At 50.9% G+C, this 17,302-nt stretch overlaps 1 protein-coding gene across 5 annotated transcripts in view; it reads left to right on the plus strand.

Moving 5' to 3' along the window:
- The window catches only part of lamc3 (laminin, gamma 3), a 55,072-nt gene extending 38,251 nt beyond the window's left edge, over positions 1-16,821 (plus strand). For all 5 annotated transcript variants that reach the window (XM_057018528.1, XM_057018529.1, XM_057018532.1 and 2 more), the window contains 16 exons: positions 7,083-7,271; positions 7,603-7,848; positions 8,379-8,532; positions 8,621-8,763; positions 8,859-9,037; positions 9,606-9,771; positions 10,374-10,618; positions 11,334-11,410; positions 11,941-12,075; positions 13,683-13,884; positions 14,278-14,424; positions 14,598-14,700; positions 14,851-15,053; positions 15,130-15,267; positions 15,346-15,445; positions 15,635-16,821. In XM_057018528.1, the coding sequence (XP_056874508.1) occupies positions 7,083-7,271; positions 7,603-7,848; positions 8,379-8,532; positions 8,621-8,763; positions 8,859-9,037; positions 9,606-9,771; positions 10,374-10,618; positions 11,334-11,410; positions 11,941-12,075; positions 13,683-13,884; positions 14,278-14,424; positions 14,598-14,700; positions 14,851-15,053; positions 15,130-15,267; positions 15,346-15,445; positions 15,635-15,894 (2,687 nt within the window). In that variant the 3' untranslated portion in view covers positions 15,895-16,821. The remainder of the gene's footprint in view (positions 1-7,082; positions 7,272-7,602; positions 7,849-8,378; positions 8,533-8,620; positions 8,764-8,858; positions 9,038-9,605; positions 9,772-10,373; positions 10,619-11,333; positions 11,411-11,940; positions 12,076-13,682; positions 13,885-14,277; positions 14,425-14,597; positions 14,701-14,850; positions 15,054-15,129; positions 15,268-15,345; positions 15,446-15,634) is intronic.
- The last annotated feature ends 481 nt before the right edge of the window (positions 16,822-17,302 follow it).

The following is a 17,302-nucleotide window of genomic DNA, read 5'->3' on the forward strand; positions in this document are numbered from 1 at the left end:
AGGAAGGTTGAAGTAGAGCAGGAAGTGTGTGGAGCTCTTTAAAAACCCAAAGACTGAACGAAGCAGAAAAACTGTTCCAGCTCCGAAGAACCGACCCTGACGGCTGCAGCTGTACCTGGAGATCCGGCGAGAAGCGATTACCTCGCTCCCTCCGCCTATTGAATCGGGGCTTTACGAGCGCTCCGGACAGCTAATCTCACTCCCAGTGTCGGCCGCGGCGCTGTGAGAGCATCGCGTTATTCCGGAGCGTAGAACCCTTCCTCCGGGTTACGTCAGCAGCAGCATCAGGGGGTCGCTGAGGTGGGAGCTCTAACGGAGCGGAGGGAACGGAGGCTCTTCAAAGGGAACATTTTTTTTTACTGTCTTTCCAGATTGGACACGTACTCGTCGCCACTTCAAGGGAATGTAGCTCATTCATCCCTCCGGAGCGTTGGGGAGGGCGGCGACCGCTCTAGCCGGGAACTGGATGGCGTTTTCAGCTAATCCTTATCTATAAAAAAACATACCCAATTAAAACAATATTCCTGGAAAAGTAGATAAACGAGTATATATCTGTACTGTTGGGTGACAACAGCAGCTGCGGAGTTTTGCACTAATCCTGAATGCGACATTCCGTAAATGACAGAATTATAACAGCAGCTGCCGTTGTGTAAACAAGTCAGCTTTGTGCAGTTATGCACACACACACACACACACACACACACACACACACACACACACACACACAGAGAGAGTGTGTCAGCGAGTGTGAACACTGCTTCACCTCCAGTCCCTCCCTCTCGCCCAGAGCGGACAGCTGCCCGTCTCTCGTTCTCCGTCTTTTATTTCTCCTCAATCTCCCCCTTCATGTCTGTCTTTCCTTTCCTTATCCTAGATCTGACCCAGTTTGCAGACGCCTGAAGCTTCGGCTGCCAGTGTGTATGTGGTTTTTGCGACTGCGTGTCTTTGTACGCGCCCGGGACTGGAAGCTAGTCTGCTATCATAGTTGCCTCCCTGCTAATGAGACTTGTTAGCCGCCTCTCGGCTAATGATGCCTAATTTGCTTTGCTTTCTTTCTCCCTCTTCCTGTCTCTCGACTCGACTCACATCTGCTGCGTAGTCACCTTGAATCCCCTCAACACAGACATCTAATTCCTGCTAAAATGCTTTCCAGCCTACCCAGAATACAGTTCTTTCAGGGACATTTGTGCAAAGTGGGGTTTACTGGGGATAAATTGACCAAGCTATGTATCCTTTTTTTCTAACATCTCCTGTAAAGCTTCAAACATGAAAAGATAATATTTTCTTTAGTATTTCGGCAAATGAGTTCCCATTTAAAATTAAAGCTATGGCAAACCTACGTCTCAGGTGGTGGAAAGTGGTGATGGGTTCACCTAACATCCAGGCCAGGGTCCTACATGTGGTGGTTGTTATGGGCACAGAATGGAAACCAGGATGCTAAAAATGGAGTGTTGAGGGCTGTGAGTCAGTGGGTCACAGAGAGCGAGGAAATGCTAAAAATGCTGCTCTGAAGGCTTATGTTAAACGCATTAGGCAGCAGAGACTTCTGCAGAAGGTTGGGGGGACGTGCAGGAGCAGGTTGATGCTGCGCGTTCATCATTAGTCACCAGGAGGGCGGAGCGGCCTGCTGTTTCCTCCATCCCAGTCTTAATTGCTGTAATTAACTAACAACTTGTATCATCTCTCCGAATGTGTTTGCGGGCAGAACGGGGATGGAGTTTACTCAGCGAGAGCAGAGAGGCTGCGGCGCGCGGCCCACCGTAATCATGATTTATTAACGCCCTCCAAGTGGCGCCGGTCGGATTTGCCGCCGTGCGAAAACAACAGATTGGGAGTGTTAATATTTGTGGTAGAACGAGCAAACTGGTGTTTCCGCCTGGGCTGACGCTGCTGCGGGGCTGATGGAGTCAAACATATGTCCTTCAGACAGACAAAAGCCGGGTGATTGTGCCTTTTTGATGCATTTCGGTCATTTAATTTTAATGCAGCGCTAGGCTGGACTTGCAGATCTGGCAGCAGCATTAATTTCATGGTTCGGGGGGCGGTCGTCACGACAAGAGACATGATCGTTATGTCAAAAGATAAGAGACTTTTAGTATTCGACATAGCCCACAGTCTGCTAAAACACCCATTAATCACCCATACAAATGGAATACATGATGCTTTTGACACTGCGGAGCTGCAAGGTGGTTAGCATTAGGGAGCAGCATTAAAGGCTGTTAGCGAAGCTCTGTAAAAGGCCCACGTCATTCGACTGAGTGTTCCATCTGAGTGGAACCACAATGACTGACGGGAGTAATTAAGGGCCAGTGTCCAATTCAGCCATGTTCTGAGGAAGTGTTATGATTTCAGGCTATTAGGTGTCACGGCTATTTAGCGGGCTGGAGAGGACGCAGTTGCATCACAGGAAGTGTGACTCTGATGCTTCTTTTTAGGGATAAATGTTGGATATCTCTGCCGAGATGTGCTGCTACATCCGCGAGCTATGCTACATTAACATTAGGAAGTTTTCTTGTACTGTTTAGCCAACATTAGCACAACACGGCTAAAGAAGCAACGCTTAATTATTTCCAACAGCAATTGTACCCATCACAGCCCAGGCCGCTATCATCACCAGCTACAGCTCTATTTCCATACAGTACCACACATATTACAGCAAACATCAGGCTAATTTGACACAAAATTAGTGGGGTTTTTTTGTCGATTGAACAGCAACACACACTGCAGTGGCGCCGCTACTTCCAGCCTAACGCAAATGACAATTTGCCTCATTTCTTCTGGTCCCCATCACTGACACATTGTTATTGAGAAGGCGCGCATTAGCTAGGTTTATGACCCATTCACGTACTTCCCAGTCCATTCAATGAGTCACATGCATGCGCATTCTTCTTACTGTTGTGGACAGAGCTGAGCTCAGTGTCTCCACGTCCCCATTATGTTTCCAGTTGCTGATACAGGATCATTTGTTGTGGATTTACATTAATGTATTAAGCAAAGGTATTAAAATTTGTTGCATTTTGCGTTATGCAAATACAGGGAAAACACCTGTTTCTTTGCCGTTTTTGACATTTGTTTAGGGCCAAACTTGTGAATAATGCAGCGCTGTTTTTGCATAGCTAAATGTCACCACCAGAGCAGTCTGGCGGACCAGGTCAGGGGACGGAAGGTTCTGACTCTGGTGTTCTGCTCCTCCAGCTGAATGTGTTGAAGTGGGGCTGATAAAGGCCATAACAGAGAACACCTGTCTCATCTCATCATCTGGGCTGCAGACAAGGAACTTGCCTCACGCGCTGCTCTTTACTCTCCTTAGAATGTCACCTTTAAATGTAGCTGCTTGAGAACGAGACACGGGGAGCCAGGAATTACTTTCCCCAAATGCCTGTTTAAATGCCATCTTCAACCCTCTGAGGTCGTTAGTTAGAAAAATCTATGACGGGAAGTTGATGCAGACGAACTAATAGAGCGAGCCGGCTCTAGCCAGGGCTTATTCGGCCCCCTAATCTCTCTGGTGGGCTGTTTTTGTGGCTGTAAGCTCCGAGGTGGCTGGTCTGGAGGATGAGGATGAGGACGGGGGACAAAAAGCTCAGATGTAGTCAAATAGGATGAATCATCAGGCTATTGCTTGTACTGGTCCTCTTCACCGCGTCACGCCGTCGGTATGTTTACTTTATGCTAACTAATCCGTGCGCTCTCTTTCTGGGCAGCGAGATTTTGTTCTGAAACTGTTTCAACATTTTCCACGATGGAATCAATTTTGACAACGACGCGCCACAACAAGGGCATCACCTAAACGGACGAATAAAAGCGGGCGACTCGTCAGGCTATTCAGGGCAGATTTAAAAAAAAAAAAAAAAAAAACCCCGCCGTGCACATCCTAGGAAATAAAAAGATCAACCCAAGGAGTTATCTCACTATTTCGATGCTTCCTTATAGTCCCACGGGGCTCATGCACTTATTACACGTACAGCCGCGCTCAGGCAGCCCATAAACACGCTAGTGTGTCGGAACATTGCAACTAAACCAGCCTCATCGGTTTAGTTGTTTGTCTGTGGGAATCAAAGTTTATTACTATTGGTGTCCCACATTTATTTTGAAGTTGGGGGCGGGGGGACTCAAGTTGTCGGTCATGAAATAGAACAGCTTTTTGTCAGTTTTATAGCATCACAAGCACAAAATAAGATGCAACAAGCTGACCTACTGTCCTGTCTAAGCCTATTTCCAGGACAGAGGGTCTTCAAACAGCCTTTTCCAGGTGCTGGAAATGATGGAAAAGTGGGAATAAGCCTTTTCCCTGGCTCCACATGTGCTGCAGACAGGAACCCCCCACCTCCCCCGCAGAAAACGACCTCAATCTATTGAGGTCTGCAGGTCATGCTGTTTATGCATTCAATTTAGGTGGTTACAGGCGGCCGTGGCATTTTGGTGCTTTATTTTAAAAAAAAGAGCATTTGAATTTATGAAATCATTTCTGGCTTCATTAATTAAATTGCAAAACTGACATTATGTGACCGTTATCAGTACAGTACGCAATTGTCCTCACCGCCAGAGGGAGGAAACAAGCACTGGAGGGGAAACGAATGATTCAAATTATTCAGGAGGGAATTGGTGCGTTAGCTACCACTGTGGTTCTTGGTGAACGAGGGCCGACGTGGCGAATTTATTTTCCATAGTGACTTTATGAGAGAAAATGTCCTTAGTTTTCAGTATTGTGAATGTTCCGTGCTGCCTGGATGGAATACCAAGTCCATCCTTGTGCCTGGAAACAAGCTTTTCTGCAGACAGGACTTTACCTTCTATTCTATCCCCGCTGCTCTTTCCAGCTTTCATTAGAAGTGTGTTTACATGCATTCATAAGTGGATTTCCTTTGCTTGGAGGCTTTTTAGCATCAACATCCTCCTGGAAGTCAGGGATGTTTTGAAAGCTGTGTTGCATTCACTGACAAAGGGAAGAAAATGTCCTTTTTTTAGCATTCTAACACAAATGTTCTGTTGCACAACTGAGGCAGCCGCACATGACGCAGTTCACGTGCCAGCAAAGACCCCACACGACGACCTCCCGGGGCAACACAGAGATGATCTCCAGAAAAGTGAATTTTCCCGATAAATAAATGTGTTTCAGGGAGGAGGAGAGGGATATAATAACAGAAGTGCACTCTGCTCTCTAAAAACCGCCTCATTTGGATTCCATTTCTGATTGTTTTCTCCACTTTTCTGCCTGCATCCATCATTTATGCTTTTACCAGAACAATATCATTTCAATAGCACTAAGGAAGTAAGGAACACTGAAGAAGGCACAAATATAAAACGGGAGGAAACGCCGACGATGCCGCCCTCCAGTCTTCCCTCTCCTGGAGCTGCGGTCAGATTTTGGAGATGGGGGTGGGCGGGAGGGGACTTGAAGGCCCCCTGCTTTCCTGTCAAGAGCTACTTGTTGCCATCAGAGCAGATCAGCAGAAGCCACCTGACAGATGTGGAGCAGGTTGGATCTGTCAGCCTCCATCCACGTGCACAATAAGAGTGTTTAGGGGTAGGGGTGGGGGTGGGGGGGGCAGTGGTCGCTGGGGGTTTTGCAGCAGCGGATCACCAGCAGCCCCTCGCTGGTTCTGCTGCCTCCAATGATGCTCAGTCATCTTCACACGCAGTAAAACCACTGCTGCTAAACTCCCTGCTGCCTTTGCGCTCCCTAATGGCTCATTAGGCAGCGACACCGCGCCCCATCGATGGCGCCGTCACACCCCCTGGAACCCAGGACCCACTCCCCTCTCCACGCGCACTAAACGCCGAGCGCGCTGTTTAAACGACTTTAAAGTTTCATGCTTGGATGTCATGCATTATTCAGCTCACCTTTAGCAGGAACTAATGATTTCTCGCCCGCGGCCTGCTCTTCACTCAGCTACGCGATGAATGTTCTTCCTAATGGTTAGATGATCAAATCGCGGTTGTTATCTCGGAACACCCGTCTGGGTTTCACTTGAGGCGAGCGTTTCCTTGCTTCAATATTTGGCAGCGCGGGGGTGATTTCAGAACGCACGGTGACGTCGCTCCGTGGGTTGCCAGGGAGCGATGGGAAATTTTAACGAGCCGCGCGGCCGCGGATTATTCACCGCGCCAGAGCGCGCCCGCGCTCTCCGGAAAATCAGTGCAATTACCGTTATCGGCCCATTAAGTCGTTTCTGAGGAATTTCTACATTTTTAAAGATGATTCAAATGAGTGCAACTTCTCCGATATGCCGACTCCCAGCGAATGCTAAAGCAAACAGCGGCGTGCGCTTGGCATGCTAAACGCCTTCATGCAGCAGTGGAGAGCGGAAGGCAGCTGTTATTTTGTTACACTTTAATGCATAAGTGCTGATAAAACTTCCGCGAATCCCGGCGTGTTTTTATAAATTTAACTCTGAGCACCACAAAGCTGCTTTCTACTCTCCTTTCTTTTTAAAGGAAATAAGAACACCAAAGCAATAACTTTAAATCGCTCTGAGATGTTGCTTTTGTGCCAAATTGGGGGGGTTAAAGTGTCTCTGATGTCAGGGTCTCTGCAGGTCACTGGACTGCAGGAGCAGAACATTGATTTGCTCTCAAATGTTGTTTTTGTCCAGCCGTGTGAGGCACAAATCCTCTACTTCAGCGGGCAGAAATCCTGGGGTGCACGTTCTTCGACACGCCAGTTCTGATCCTGAAGCCTCAGAATGACAAAATATATATACGCGTGTATTTCTGGGTTCCTCACAGATGCAGTAATCTCTCAATTGTTGGAAGAATTGCTTTTCTTCCTCAAAGTCTTCCAGACTGCATTCGGCCCTTATATTTCCCAAAGCAGTTACATTTAGGGTCAATTTAGTCTTCTACTCTCTACAGTGGACTGTGGGAAATGTGTTTATATATATTTTTTCTTGGAGGGGGGGGTATGGTAGAAAGTGGAGTATAGATTGGCTAATAATATAGTTGGAATCACAGCGCCCTCTGTTGGCAGAGGAAAGATTTTCACCCCCTTTGGTCAGATTAGATGATTGAAAAGCAAAGATGGGCTCCTTCATTTGCGGGAGGATGAAACCAATCTCTCTCTGTCTGAATCTTTGTTTCAGGCGTGTGCAACTGCTCCGACTTCACAGCGGGCAAGGCCTGTGAGCGCTGCCTGGAGGGTTACTATGGAAACGCCTTGATTGGCATGCCTGGGGATTGTCAGCCTTGCCCCTGCCCGGACCAAAGCAGCTGTGCCCAAATTGTGTCGACGGGACAGGTGGTCTGTACCAACTGCCCTCGGGGACAGACAGGTGAAACCATCACGGCTCATTTATCTCTCTATACATCCGCATCTGCATCCATGCGGCGGGATCAACTCATCGGGTCCGCAAGGTTAATGGGAGATTAGCTGCTGAGGAGGGAAGCTAATAGTTCCCATGGTGATCGGGTCTATGGAACCAGACAGAGAGGACAGTGTGTGGCTGTTGCATGAATGTTGGACCCACAATGAGCCCTCCAGACAGTTTTGGGACCTAAAGTTCTATTTTACTCCTTACAGGCTTGTTGGTTGGCTCAGGGATGACCTCTGAGACTAATTCCTGCCCTCTTCCTTCCCTTTTTGTCTTGGGGGGGTGTGTGTAGGGATGCGCTGTCAGCTGTGTGAAGACGGTTACCATGGTGACCCCCTCGGACGATCCGGGGCGGCTCGTCCGTGCGAGAGGTGCGACTGCAACGGCAACGTGGACCCGAACGCGCTGGGAGTGTGCGACCACGCGAGCGGGCGGTGCCTGAAATGCCTGGGCCACACGGAGGGCCACCACTGCGAACGCTGCCAGCGGGGGTTTTACGGCGACGCCCTGGATCCCACAGCCGGGAAAAAATGCAAACGTGAGCGATGAGGGACCGTAGCTTAGTTTAAGAGCTACGGTTGAGGGTGGGCGAGAGCTGAGCAAACGCCGTTATCTCCAAACGTTTGATGGAGACAATTATGCATCCGCATCATTAGAATGACATCAGACATTAGCCGTAAGTGGGCCAGAGGAGCGTCACAAAAGAACGCTCCGATTGCTGCATTTCACGCTCGTTGAAATGATTTCCAGAATAGCAACATTAGCGACAAGCTTCCCATCGTTGTCGTCTTTCCTCTCTAAAGCAGACACCTGTTAGACTCCCATCACAGGAATCCCATTCAGCTTCCTTTTAAACGAAGGCGCGGCGTCGTGCGTTCGTCCAGACTTGACGGCTCAGCCGAGGTTTAGATATGACTGGTGTCGGCCTCCAAATCAGAAGCCAAATGGGGAGGAGCAAATTGGGAGATTTGATTGAAAGAGTTTCTCCGGAGAGGCTTTTATTCTCAGAACAGTTTTAACGCTGTGATCTTGTAATTTTGCATTCATAACAGATGTTTCTGTCCTCAGCATGCAGCTGTCATCCTGCCGGAACCTCTGGGGATGTGAGCGAATGCCACCCTCAGACTGGCCGCTGCCGCTGCCTCGCTCGCGTGACGGGACGCGTCTGCGCTTCCTGCGAGGTCGGTTTCTTCAACCTCCAGCCTGGTGTCGGATGCGAGAGGTGATCGCCCCCCCCTTCTTTTTCCCTTTCAAACAGGATCCCAGCTTTCCAAAGCTGAAACTACTGCTCTGTTCCTTCCCTTCCACAGATGCCAGTGCAATCCAGTGGGCTCGTCGTCCCCGGCGTGCCACCCCATCACGGGACAGTGTGTGTGCCGCGCTGGGGTGGAGGGGAGACTCTGCCACACCTGCCGGACGGGTTTCTTTGGGTTTTCATCGCGGGGTTGCAGAGGTACGGCAGTCTGCCTCAGTCCTTCTCATTCTCGAACTCTTTAACTCACCCAAAGGTGACCTTGACTCCCCCCCACCCCTTCTGTCCTCTCCCAGCCTGTAACTGTGACCCAATGGGCTCTGTTTCCATGCAGTGTCACAACAACGGCACCTGCCGCTGTCGCCGAGGCTTCGTGGGCTATAAGTGTGACAAATGTGAGTTGAACTATTTCCACAACAGGGCCACGCACCAGTGTGAGGAATGCCCAGTCTGCTACGGGCTGGTCCAGAAGCAGGTGAGCCCACAAAGAAAGCGGTTCAGTGTTGAATCAAACGTTCACCTCTCCTCCTCCTCCTCCTCCTCCTCTCCCTCATCTCTCTGTCCCTTCAGGGTTGTTACCAGCATCCACGTGTTGACATATATCCCATTTACACTCCCTTCTATACTGGGAGCTCATAAACAGCATGGAAATAAAAACCAACAACCTGTATCCTGATTCAGAGGTGGATTTCCTCCCGTCTGCACAATTTAGCGTTGGAGTCGAGAAACATCGCCGCGCGCTGCGGCGTCCTCTCGGACATCTAATCTTAGTCGGTCCTGAATTGCTCGCAGGCGGGGGAAAATCATGTTTTATCCTTAGCCCGTGGTTAATATTCATTTATTCATTGCCTTTGTTGCAATACTACATTTTGAGGATTCGCTGTACCTAAAATCAAAGTTCTATCTCCATCCTCACGCTTGAATAACTAAACACACATCTGGGTGCCTTCGTTTCCCCCCTCTGGTGTGTGTACGTGCAGCCCTGTGTTTCATGCTGAGTTCTTTGCCCCCCACCCCCCGAATAAATCTCGTTGCCGTTACAGGCGGAAAAGCTGCGGAATCGGCTCCAGGATTTGGAGAATCTTTTGGCTCGCTTCGACTGCCGGAGCCGATCCGGGAGGCACCTGCCCTATCCCAGGCGTCCCGCGGCCGAGCAGCAGAGGGAGGAGAGTCTTCCCAACGCTCTGGAGGATTTCCTGGCCTTTCAAGGTACCCAAACCGGGCTAAACCCCCCTGCTGTGTCACACCCCCCGCCCCCGGTGGCCGTCCAAGATGCCCGGAAACAGGCGACGAAATGTAAAATGGCTTGTTAGAAAACAACAAAGCTATTAAATCATGGTGGGGGGGCGCAACAATGCAGCCCTGTGCCAATTAGGAGCACAATGCTGATATATTGTCATTATCTCCGGGGAGGAGCGGGCTTACAGGCTCAGCTGCGCAGGCCAAATGGAGACAAATCAGAACAATATAGAACACGGCACCGTGTGACCGACTTAATCCCCGTTCATGTCTCCGAGCCACAGTTTATTAGGACGGCAGCGGTCGCCATCACGCCAGTCCAACGGCCTCACATTGAAACGCACGGCCGTGACTACCTGCCACGCACGTTTAGACGGGGGTGGGGGGGTGCTCGCCACTGGAGGGGCCAGCTCATCACATAAGTGACGGACAAGCCTGGACCGAACTGGAGAAGCGTGAAGTGTTGAAACCGAGCCAGAGATCTTCTGGAATATCTGTGAAACAACAGAAATGGAAAGTGGGAAACTGCGAGGGGCTTAGCGCCGCATTTATTTGCTCTTGTGTTATTTCAGAGGCACGGGAGGCCTTCATAAAGCAATTTTCCTCGCTGGAAGCTTCGACTGGCAGACTCGTAGCTCAGCTGCACGGCGTTACGTCCGCTTTGAACTGCAGCCTCACCGAGACGGAGGGAGGGAGCACGAGGAGCGAGGCGAGCGGGAAAGCTGAGGGCGTGTGTCAGAGCTTCACAGAGGCTGCGCTCGTAATCAGACGGGCTCAGAAGCAGCTACAGCAGGCCACACTGGACCTGGATAACATGGTAGGCCCTTATTGTTTCTGCTCTGTTACCCACGTGCGGTTCTCCATCTGTCCGGAGCGTCCGTTAATAGCTTCCCCCTAAAGCAAAACAAGATTTCTCACCTCCTGCTGCAGTTCCACGCCCCCTCGGAATGCCAAACGTACGCCTCCAAAATGGATGTTTGATGGACGCTAAAACGATCAGCTTGTTTCCCGCCCACTGTGAGGCTCCTCGCTCCCGGGAAGCTATTACAGGAGCCGCCGCCATGTTATTTAGGTTCAGGCGGCTCGTTTGGCCGATCTACGGCTCCTCCTTTGGAGCACCGACAGGCTCCACTTAAAACCTTATCGTGACCAGAAGCCATTTAATTTTAGTTTAATAAACAGAGCATTTCTGATACGCAGAGGGGGGAATGCAAGCGTGTCAATTGTTAATTCACTGTTTTGCATTTTCTTAAATTAAGCGTGACTCGGGGTGGGATTGAGTACAGTGCAACATTTATCAGGACAAAACTTTTAGCTGGAGTTGTTGTTTTGAGAGTTCTCCCCCCCCCCACAGGCCTTTATTAAAAATGTATGCACGTAGAAGTTTTATAGAACGGTTGAATATTTGCAAAGGGAAGGAAACAGCTGACCTCTTTTGGAAGCTGGAGGACGTTCTTCGGCGCTCACTGTGTTGAAGCGGCGCTACGTCGATGCTAATATTTGCTGCGTTTCCCCCTCTGTCGCCCTCGTAGGTCATTCCTTTCGAGATGGGCTCAGAACCCAACCAGTGGAACACGATGGTCAATGAGTCACAAGTCCTGTTGCAAAGGTGAGTCCACGTGGTCACGAGTCGGGGTCGGGGGCAGGAAACGGAGGGACGCGGCGTTCAGAATGTTCCGTCACCGGGCCAGGAGATCACAGCGAGCTCATGAGCTGCACAGTGGCTGGATCGAACAGACCACATATTGGCTCCAGGAGCTCCTTTCATGTTTTATTTTACAGCTAAATAAAGCGCAGCGAGGTTGGGGGGGGCTGAAACCACTCCACCACTAAACACTACACGCCTCTGCCTGTTCAAGCTCGTCCCTTCCTGCCTCCTCTCGTTCACCTATTTGCTCACGCCGTTGTTGGGCGGCTGTGAATCGATGCCCTCGGCCGCTCCGAGTCCACGCCGCTATTATGTGGTAGTTACAGAAATGTGGACGGCGGCGGCGGTGAGGGGAAGCCGTCGATGCCAAAATCCATTCCGTCTCTCCTCAGGCAGCTCTAACGGTGTGTTAACCCCCCCCCCCCCCCCCCCCCCTTCCCCCCAGTGCAGCATCGTTTCATTTTGTCTTGTTTGTTTTATTTCTTTTGCAGTCGCAGGGACACGGCGGAGCACATCGGAGTCGTGGCCGGCAGCGCCGTGAACGCCTCCAAGCAGGCCTTGGGTCTCCTGATGGGTCTGCTGCAGGACAACTCCACAGAGGAGTACATCGGGAACCTCACGGAGCGGTGAGGAAAAGACCTTCATTTGAGGGCATTCCGAGTCCTTCCGAAGCTCTGCAGCAGCTCCACAGCTACGTCATTGTCGCGTCTACAGTTCAGCGCCCCCTCCTCAGAGGCCTCTGAAGGCACATCGGCATTTGGGAACCTTCTCTGTGAGCTTATTGCCTTCTCTGATGCAGCGCCACATCTCCTAGCGTGCGATTGCTCCGAGGATTATCCCCAACGCTCCACAGAACGGTGCAAAGGGGGGAAAAAGCCCTCCGGTGGCCACGACGAGAGGGAGCGGCGGGGCGAGCGGCTCCACATTGATTACCCCCCCTTTCTAACAGCAGTCAGCTCAGTTCAGGAGAGGGTTGTTCATCTCCGGAGCTCTGCGGGGTGGGGGGGTGGGGGGGGCGTCACCGCTGAGACACAGCTGCAATCTTGTACACAGCTTATGCGCTGATGCTCAGCTCAAAATTGCATTTTCCACACACGCGTCCTCACGACTTAAGCAGATTGGATGCGGTTTATTGGCAGACCAGCTAAATATCCTACTTGTCGCTAACAGCTGACTGATATTAAATTAATTTCATATTTGTGGCTTTGCAGAGGGTGAAACTCTGAGTCCTCCAGCTCAGACGTGTCAAAGCTCCGAGGGCCACACCACTCGCATACAAGCTGGCCTGAAGCCACGTGTCTTTAGAGAAACAGTAAATTTAAGACAATTACTAAGACTTTAGTTGTTTTGTTTCCAGCGAAGAGCTTTATTCCCACAGGGATAATTATTACTGACAAATAATGAAGTTATTCAGTAAAAGATGGTGAATTTCACAAAAGAAGTCAGATGTTTTTATATCTATTATTGCAGGTGAAAAAGGTGCATTTTTGGATTCCTCATACAAAAATGAATAGTTTCCCATTTTCCCAAAGTGGGAGTCACCGCGGCTTTAAAGCCATGGAGAGAGGGGGACTTTCTGCCTCGACCCAGGGGCCTTGGCTCCTCTTGGATCCTCCTTAAATCCATCCAGGAGATTTGTGCTGCAGCAAGTTGGGCCCCTCTAAAGGCTTGAGGTCACAGCCCCTCCATCAGCCCAGCCGGTGCTGGGGGTGGCCAGCAGTCCCTGAGGCACAGTGGTGGACAGTTTGACTCCCAGGTGTGGAGCAGATGTTGCCAGGAGACGGCGTTTCCCACTGTGAGGCACGGAGCGAATGCTCGGAAAGGTTCCTTGTGTCGCCCTGGTTCTGAGCAGCAGGTGAGCCCTGCGAGAGCCGGCGGCTCAGTCGTGGGTGTTTCATCCACCTCTCCTGGAGTCTGATTGGTGCTCCGACTGTTTGTCAGCAGAGATCACCTGAGAAATTCCTTGGAACGTAACAGCCAATCACGCGATGGAACCACAAAGATGCCACATCAGCACAACGCAGACCTTCGTCCCGGCAGTCTCTATAATCTCAACTGCTGTGGCTAAAAGTCTCGTTTCCTCCTGCAGTTACATTAAAGATCGCAAATATACTAAAACTGAGCGGCGAGGTGATGTCGAGGCCCAGAATCCGCCTCGCTTGGTTTGAACCCGTCTTTCCTCCCTCTTTCTGTCCCTATTCACGTCTTCTCTCCCCCTCTTTTCTCCTCTCAGCATCGCAGAGATGCAGGAGCAGACGGAGACGCTCGCGGAGCAGACGGACGCCGCCGTAGCCGAGCAGCTGACCCTGGAGGCCGAGGCCGCGGCGCTGCGGCGCGCCCTCGCCAACGTCACGTCCTCCTTGCATCGGTTGCTCCCGACAGAGGCCATTCCGGACCAGACGAACCGAACCGGACACACGAACAACACCAGGGGGGTCAGTCCGGAGCGCCATCTGCGAGGTTTAAGTGTTGAGAGGATTCATGCACGTTTGCGAAAAAATAAAAAAAAATCCATAAACGAGGCTGAAATAGGAACACAGGTATGGCCCATTTTGCTGAGAGTGGGCAGTTATTTATTCTTCCACTTCCATATTTGGCAAGCGGAGAGGAATCCTGGCAGGATCCGCTGCTCAGTGGGGAACGCGGAGATCTGAGAGGACGGGATTAACCGCCGCGTTAGCTCCGAGCAGATAAACCGCGAAGCCATGCGGAAATTGGCCAATTTGGCCGCTTTAAAAGTCCATGTGAAAGCGGAATCTGTTGCGTAAGCGATCAAACTAAATGGGATCCTTTTAAAAGCGGCGCTGAATCTGCCCGTCTGTTTCCAGCGGGCCGACGAGCTGCTGCGGCAAACGGCGGAGCTGCACCTGCGCCTCCAGGCCAGGGACGAGCTCTTGGTGCAGATGGAGGAGGAGAGGAGGCCTCTGGAGCAGGCTGCCAGGGACAAGGAGGAGGTCCTCGATGTGGCGAGCGAGGTGAGGCGTTCGGGTTTGCAGCAGCTTGTGGGGTTTTTTGGTTGTGGCTCTAAAAGCGTGTCCAGGACCAGAGATGAGAGATCCGTCCTAATGCCTCGCTGTTGTTGCGGGTCTGGACTCGGCTTGTATAAGCTCGCTGTCTGTTAGCCGTCACATTTCTTCTCTTCCACAAGCTGCAAGCTCGAACCCACGAGGCGAAGGTCGTCGCTCTGGCATCGGTGGTGGAGGGGAAGGACGTGGAGTCGGAGGCGATGCTGCTGCGCAGGCAGCTGGAAGGTGAGCGGCTCATGTCTCCTGCTCGCCGCTCCGTGTTGTTGAGCCACATGGGTCGCCTCCAGAGCCGCGACCCCAATGGAGGAAAGGTTAAAAAACGGAGAATTTCAGTGTGGCTTCGTCAGATCTGAGGGAAAATGACGGATTTTTCAGACATGGTGAGCGAGTGGCCCCGTCGGCGGGCCCAGACACAGAGCGCGTTGAAGAAGGAGAGGCCCCTGGAGAACAAGATCCTGGCGTCCATCGAGAAGAGGGTCTCCCACATCCAGGAGATGCTGGAACCTGCGGCGGAAAACTCCAGCGTCTCGCGGAAGGTCGCCAAGGAAGCGGCAGAAACGGCGGACGCGGTGGCCAAAGTGCGTATTTGTTGCACATCCGTCCAGCATTTCTAGGCAGCGCCAAACGTTCTGGATGGTTCCGTTTCCTTGGCAGGAGTCCAAAGACGTCCTGACCCAGGCCAAGCACGCCAGGACGGCGTCCGCACACCTCGGCTCCCACATCGACTCTGCTCTACAGCGGCTGGTGGAGCAGGAGGCGCTAACTGGTGCTGCACACTCCCAGATCACAGAGGTGCTGGACAGAACCACAGAGCCACGGCCCAGGAGCCGGACTTCCTGTGTGCGGTAACGCTAACTTCCTGTTTTTCAGCCCGAGGTGTCCCTGGGCGCCGTAAAGGAGGACATGGAAGCCGCCAGGCTCGAGCTAGCGGCCTACTCTGACACGCTGACTCAGCTAATAAACAAGATCGGTAAGTTTAGCTTTTTTTTAATTTTTAGTAAGTATGAAATTCATAAATCTTTGTTAACATTTAGATCAGACGAGAGAGGAGCTTTTTGGGTTTTAATGCCTCATTTCGCGCGGAAATGGCGACTAACGAGCAGGCAGTGTTTACTCGTTTCATCATCGTCATGGCGACCCAGAACTTTCTCCTTCTCAGATGAAAGCGTCCCACTGGAGCGCTTCGACCGCATCCTGAACGAGACGGCGCGGCGCCTCCGCATGCTCCGCGGCAGCGTGGAGAGCCCCCACCTGGGCCGGAAAATCCAGAAGCTGCACCTGGCAGCCGAGGAGCAGCGGAGCCAGATGTCCCTCATCGATCAGGACCTGCAGGACATCAGAGAGGAGCGGGACAGTCTCCGGGACATCGCCTCCAACCTGCCCCGGGCCTGCCCATCCGCCGAGGCGGCCAGAGGCTAAACGCCACCGACGGCGGCCAATCGGCGGAGCCGCACACTTTGACTCTCCTCCCACGGTTTCCGCTCGAGGTGTGACGCGTCTCACCTGTCCAGGTCAACATCAACTGGACCTTTTACGCCCCTGTTCCGTGTTTTGTAGGGAGTTAAGTGCATATGTCGATGAATAGAAGCCCTGCCGGAGGCTATTATGGGCTGTAGAATCCTGTTGATTTTCTTTCCCGGGGCTCAGGTGTGTCTGAGCGATCCTCCACGCTGACGCATCCGTTTAACCTTGAACTCTTTATTTCTTAATCGGCCTGGCTTAATTAACGTTTTTCCCCTCTGTCAGGTTCAATGGGGATTTAACAAACACAGTTTGGTGTTTACGTCTCTAGTGTTTCCATGTCAACGTTGAATTTTTTACCCTATTTAATTTCCGTGTGCGATCCCAACGATGGTCGGAAAAAAAAAAAAAAAACTTTGGAAAGCTTTTTTTTTACTCTGTCTTTTGCGCGTGATGCGTTTAATGTTGGTTGTACTGGGACAACATCTGGGTCGCTGTAGCTGTGCGGAAGGGGTAGTTTAGGGAGTTTTTCCCACCCAGTGGAAGCTGTGTGAGGATTTAGCTTAACCACTTCGCATCACATAAGCAAAGCAAATGTAATGTGTATTGTTGCTAAATGTTTCTTTATATAATTAAATCAAAACAATATGATAATATTCGGGTATTGTTTAGCCATTTCTTGTCAAAAGACAGTGAACATAACACAACATGGATAACGGTGACATGTAGCTTTGTGATTCATAAAACACGTCCGCATGCGTCTAGCTAGCATCTAATTAGCAATCCTGTCAGGTAGACGGTGACGATGCCATCTTAATTGTTTCGCAATGCTGTCTTAGCTAGCTTTGCAGGAGGAAATAAAAAAAATCCAACAGTAACATAAAATGTGCCAATTTCTGAACTTCATAATGAGCTTAGTTAGCGTAAAGATTCACAATCTGTCACTAAAAATGTCGGTGCCCCCAATAACTCAATTACAATGGCTGTTTTTCCTTCATATTATGTGCCCCCCCCCCCCCCCCCCAGGTTCTGGCAGGTGTGTGTGTGTGTGTGTGTGTGTGTGTGTGTGTGTGTGTGTGTGTGTGTCTACAGGAGCACGCAGTACCTGCAGCAGGGCAGCTGCCTTCCATTAAAAACACCTCATTCATCCATGAAATCAGGGTAATATGGTGACTTTCCTCATTAATGATGTCGGCTGAGAGCACGTCGGCGAGAGAAATCGGTCACAATGAAGTCATAAAGGAGCCGTTTTCATGATGAAATAACTGCAGCCTCATTTGCAGCTGCCCGACGCACCTCCAGTCCGATTGTGTTCCCCATTAAAGTGGAAAATAGTGCCGAGAAGCTCCGTTAAGGAGCCCAAATG

This window comes from Takifugu flavidus, chromosome 20, assembly GCF_003711565.1.
Source record: "Takifugu flavidus isolate HTHZ2018 chromosome 20, ASM371156v2, whole genome shotgun sequence".
Taxonomy (NCBI): Eukaryota; Metazoa; Chordata; class Actinopteri; order Tetraodontiformes; family Tetraodontidae; genus Takifugu; species Takifugu flavidus.